At 34.6% G+C, this 5,050-nt stretch overlaps 1 protein-coding gene across 1 annotated transcript; it reads right to left on the reverse strand.

The window, feature by feature from the left end:
* Positions 1 to 2,401: 2,401 nt before the first annotated feature.
* LOC111897400 (photosystem II 22 kDa protein, chloroplastic) lies at positions 2,402 to 4,163 on the reverse strand. Its single transcript, XM_023893356.2, has 4 exons — positions 3,828 to 4,163; positions 3,451 to 3,564; positions 2,948 to 3,191; positions 2,402 to 2,769 (listed from the first exon to the last, which is right to left on the reverse strand). The coding sequence occupies exons 1-4, from the start codon at positions 4,011 to 4,013 to the stop codon at positions 2,525 to 2,527; spliced, it is 789 nt and encodes a 262-aa protein (XP_023749124.1). The 5' UTR covers positions 4,014 to 4,163; the 3' UTR covers positions 2,402 to 2,524.
* Positions 4,164 to 5,050: the final 887 nt, after the last annotated feature.

The following is a 5,050-nucleotide window of genomic DNA, read 5'->3' on the forward strand; positions in this document are numbered from 1 at the left end:
TTTTATCTTTGTTGTCATTTTACAAGTATTTTTACAAAGAGATTTTCATGGAGTTATAAAATTGAATAAATCTTCGCGGATTCGACCACTTTACCACTATACACTATTTTAATGTAAAAGATTTAGGGTTATTAATTTTGTTGGCCTCGACAGCCACCAAATTTTGGCGCCGTTACCAAGGATTAGTTTATTTTTAATCAATTTGTTTCTCTATGCCCATATCTCATCATACGGGCACTCTAATCTACAATGCCGAAATTGAAAATAAAAATTAACAAAAAAAATATGGCTTGGATGAACACTCCTTGCATTGAAGATCAACTTTTTGAGCTAGCTCAGTTAGTTACGATGATTGAAATTGACCAAAGTGTGTATCTCATGCCTCTTCTTTGCGATTTTTGCACCCAAAACAAACATCGTTTCGACAATTGGATTGGGCTTTTGCCTTGGGCTAAGTTAGGAAAGGGTAGAAAAAAAGGTCTTTTACCCTAGTTTGGACTCTTAGTGTGAGTCGGGACTCAATTATTAATTGGAAGATATTTTTTGATTGTTAGCGCAAAGATGTTAGCGGTTCGGCAGCTAGAGACTTTTCTGTGAGATTCAGCAGTGCGAGGTGAGTTTCCTCACTGTGTTTAGCGGGTCGAAGGCACCAATATCGGCCCATGGTTTTATTATGTAGGATGCTAAATGTCTGCGTGGCTCTTGCATGTGTATGTGCTTATATGCTTACTAGGCAAGGTCTGATGACGGGCGGGGGCTGATGACTATTCTCTATGCTATATATATTTATGATTATTTCTTGTGTTATGCGTTGATATACTTACCAGGCAAGGCCCGATACCGGGCGGGGCCTGATGACGGTATTATATGTTATTATCTTCGTGATTATCATATGTGATTGTATGATTATATATTTGTATGTCTATATGTATATCGGGTGGGGCCTGATGACTAACATATCTGTTTACCGAGCGGGGCTCGATGCCAAGAGGGACCTGATGTCGGGCAGGGCCCGATGCCAGACGGGCGAGGCCCATTATATGTTTGATATGTATCGTATGTGGTATTTTGGGAAACTCATTAAACTTCGTGCTTACGGTTTTCAGTTTATGTTTCAGGTACTTCCAATTTGAAAGGCAATGGTCCGACTTGATCGTAGCGCATCCACACATGTTTCTGCATCATGATTATTTTAGGATTGTACTTTGATAACTGTTTTCTTATAAAATTATATTTGAATATTTGGATGAATAGATATTGAATGTTGACTTAAAGATAATTAATGTTTTGGTTGAATTAAAAATGATATTTTTACCTTACAATTTTTGGGACGTTTCATTAAAATAAATATCTTTTCAGTTATGCTTTATTTTGATGTTCCTTGTATCACAAAATGACATTGATATTTATAGTAATAATACTAGTTTGGTATGGCTATGTGCATTAATCTCCCTCAAGGTTGTCTGAATCAAAATCAATATTTTGGGATGAAGTCGATGAAAACGAAAGTTGTCAATTTTGTGATATTGTTTTCTTCTGTGATACGAAACCTGTCTATAACACCGAAGATGAAGGCGAAACCGTTGAAGAAGAAGTTGGTGCTAAAAATAAGATATATTTTCCAATGTCCGTGATTACGAAAACTAGTGATGATAATGTCCACGACAAGTTTTCAGTTTTTTACATTCTTTATATACATGATCTTCTTCTATGGGTACTCAAGAAATCATAATCGAAGCAACTCAAGAGCATACTGAAAACATTTTTTTTAACGTGGTTGTTTTTCTGCTTATATGTTCGTTTTAAAGTTTGGAAGTTGCTTGCCCTTTGGAAGCCATGAGTAAGATGAATTAAATACGAAGAGTCGAGGACGAGTCTTTTTCAAGAGTGGAAAAACGATTCAGGAATTTCAAATACAATTTTAAGACTTTTGTTTATTAGTTTTATTTTATTTTAAGATTTTACTTTTTTTTGTTAAGATATATATCTTGATTAAGAATGATCTCCTAGTTGGATTAAATCTTTTGAATTTATATTGTTTCTTAAAATAGATGATTTCTATTATATCTCCTAATTGGAGATATAATAAAGTGTACGAAAGAATTTGAGAAAAAATCTTAAGAACATAGATTGCTCTTATTGTTCTTTGTTACCGTATAATACTATCATTTCCGATCCGGTGTTTATTCTTCATCATTTTGTCCAACAATCATACTTTAAATTATATCTTACGAATACTAAAATGGAACCAATATGGTAATCGTTTTAGCTAATGATTCTTTTAATACTCTTGTGAATACTAAAATGGAACCAATATGGTCATATGATGCGACGAATCCAAATTAACACTACTTCTCTATCTTATGTTTTTTATTAAACCGGGTTTTTTAATCACACATCAAACATCAAACATTGATCCATTGCTATTTAACAATGTTTAATGGAAACTAATATTATAGTCATACGTCACACAAAAATACAAATAAATACATCAAAATCTACAAAACCCCAAATTCATTTTCATCTAATCTTCTTCCTCATCAGTGACGAATTTACCAGTTCCAGGATTCAAGGCAGCAATGAAGAAGAAAGCAACATTAAACAACACAAGTGGTTCAATGTCACTTATTGGAATTCCAGTCTCAATGTTTAGTTGTGCTAGAGCTCCCTTTCCTGTGATAATCTCTCCTATCAATGAAAAAGCAATACCTAATTGTGCCAACCTTCCTACAAAGAGCTCGTTCGCCTTTGTGAACCCGAATAGAGGACCTATTTCATCAAGTATAAAGTCAAAAAACCACAAAGATAGGTTTTAAATAAAAGTACCTAATAATAAACAATGGTCAAATAACTGTTGTCTTGTCCTAGGTAACAGCTGTATGACCATTGTAATAATAGTTGTTGAATATAAAACACGATATCAATTTACTAAAATATGTGAATATACCTCCTTCTTTAAGACCCAATGCTCCTCGGACTCCTTTTCCTGGAGGAATGACGGCTTTGTCAAGTCCGGTGGTGGGCTCATCAACAAACCGACCACGGTCACCCAAAGCTCCGATGGCTCCAAGGAGAGTGAAGAGGATGAAGAAGAGAAGAAGTGGCTCAGCTTCATAAATTGGAATTCCGGTTTCCAAATTAAGTTGTTGTAGGATTCCCTTTCCGGTTATTCCTTCTCCCAATAAAGATGCCTACAAATTACAAAACTCGTACAAAATATTATACTAGTATATGTTGAGAGTTATTTGACTTGTTTAAATGATTGAAACTTATTTCCCATATGTTTATCAACCAAAAAACTATCAAGGACACGAGAATTAGTGTAAAAACAAAAAGAAGTTACACATCATCCCTTTGTATTATAAAGTCAAAAATACTATTATATCTGAATAAGTGTTCCGAATAGATGTTTTTCGTCTTCAAAGAAAAGGTTATGGAGAGTATACTTACAGCAAAACCAATCATAGCGACTCGGCCAACAAAGAGCTCATTTTGCTTTGTGAATCCAATGCCTCCGGATGTGCCGAAAATACCATCTTCGACCTTCGGCTTTGAGACTACGGCCTAAACATTTTTAAAAAAAAATCATCAAAAAAGGGGAAAAGAAAGTCGGACAACAAAACATAAATATAAAAAATATAGATTGGAATTATAGGCATTGTTCATGTCGTTAACATGAGCATGACAACTAGTTGGATGTGTAATAATAATACAGCCTAACCTTAACCACTCTATTTTAAAGATTTGTGGCATTATACCATAATTGAAGTTTCAAAACTAATAAACAAGTTTTACAATAGTACAACATGCATAAAACTAAAACCAACCTTCTTGACAGGAGCTTTTGCCTTGGATTTAAAGAGGGCAACCGGGCTTGTAAACTTTGTGGCCGGAGACAAGTTTGGAAGGTTGCGTGGGAGTAAGTGGTAGGAGAAAGGCTTAGGTTTAAGTGATTGAAGCAATGGTTGGCCGGAAAGTATGGTGTTAGATGTCAACAACATTGCTTGAGCCATTTCTATTAATGATCGATTTCCTAGCTCTCTTCTCTTCAAAATAAAAGTTGAAGAAGAGTTTTAATTTCTTCTTGAAAAATTGTGTTGTTTTAATGTTAGTTTTGTTGCAAGGGAAAGAGATGTGTGTAGGAGAATGTGTTTAATGAAGAGATGAGGATAGGGTATGGTCACTTGTTAAAGGGCGACTAGGAGACCACGTTTCTCCGTATCTAGTATTTACACTTTGCTCCCTTGACTTTTTTTGTTTTTCCTTTTTCCATCCCTCTGGTTTTCTGTTTTGTTATCGGTGATGGGAGGTGTAGAATAATCGGAGTAGAAATACTTGTGATTTATTGGTATCATGTGGACCATTTCGTATTTTCTCTTTTGTATAATAATAGTACAGTTTGTCGTTGTCATATTAGTTAAGTTTTTTTTTTTGAAAAAAAATGGTAGTTTTGTCGTTGTCTTATATATAAGTTACGTATTTTCTAGAAAAAAAAAATTGTATGTGTTTTTCGTGTGGCCAATCGAACAACCCATTTTTAGTTTTTGTTGTAAGGGATTAAGCGATTTGACTGTAAACTAACAAGACATAGAACAACTAGAGTTTCGTATTATTATCAAATGATAAGTACAAGATACAATGAAAGAGAAAAACATTGACAAGCTAATTAGGATTTTCTAGCTAATGGGTCAACATAAAACCCAATACAAAATAAAGTATAAAATCTTATTAGACTACATCCCTCTCAAACTCACAGTGCAACAACAATAAACATTAAGAGTTTGTCAGACAGAAAATGAAATTGAGGAGCAGTCAATGGCTTCATAAGAATATCAACAATCTGCAAAGTGGAAGGAACATAAGAAAGGGAAATAGTGCTCGTCTGGAGATGACGTCGTGTGAAATGACAATCGATCTCAATGTGTTTTGTGTGCTTATGAAACACTGAATTCTTGGCAGTCATTAGCGCACTCTCGTTGCCATAATACAAAGAGGTAGGCTGAGAGATGTGAACGCCCATATCTGCAAGAAGCCATCTCAACCAAACAAG

The sequence above is a fragment of the Lactuca sativa genome, chromosome 6, assembly GCF_002870075.4.
Source record: "Lactuca sativa cultivar Salinas chromosome 6, Lsat_Salinas_v11, whole genome shotgun sequence".
NCBI lineage: Eukaryota > Viridiplantae > Streptophyta > Magnoliopsida > Asterales > Asteraceae > Lactuca > Lactuca sativa.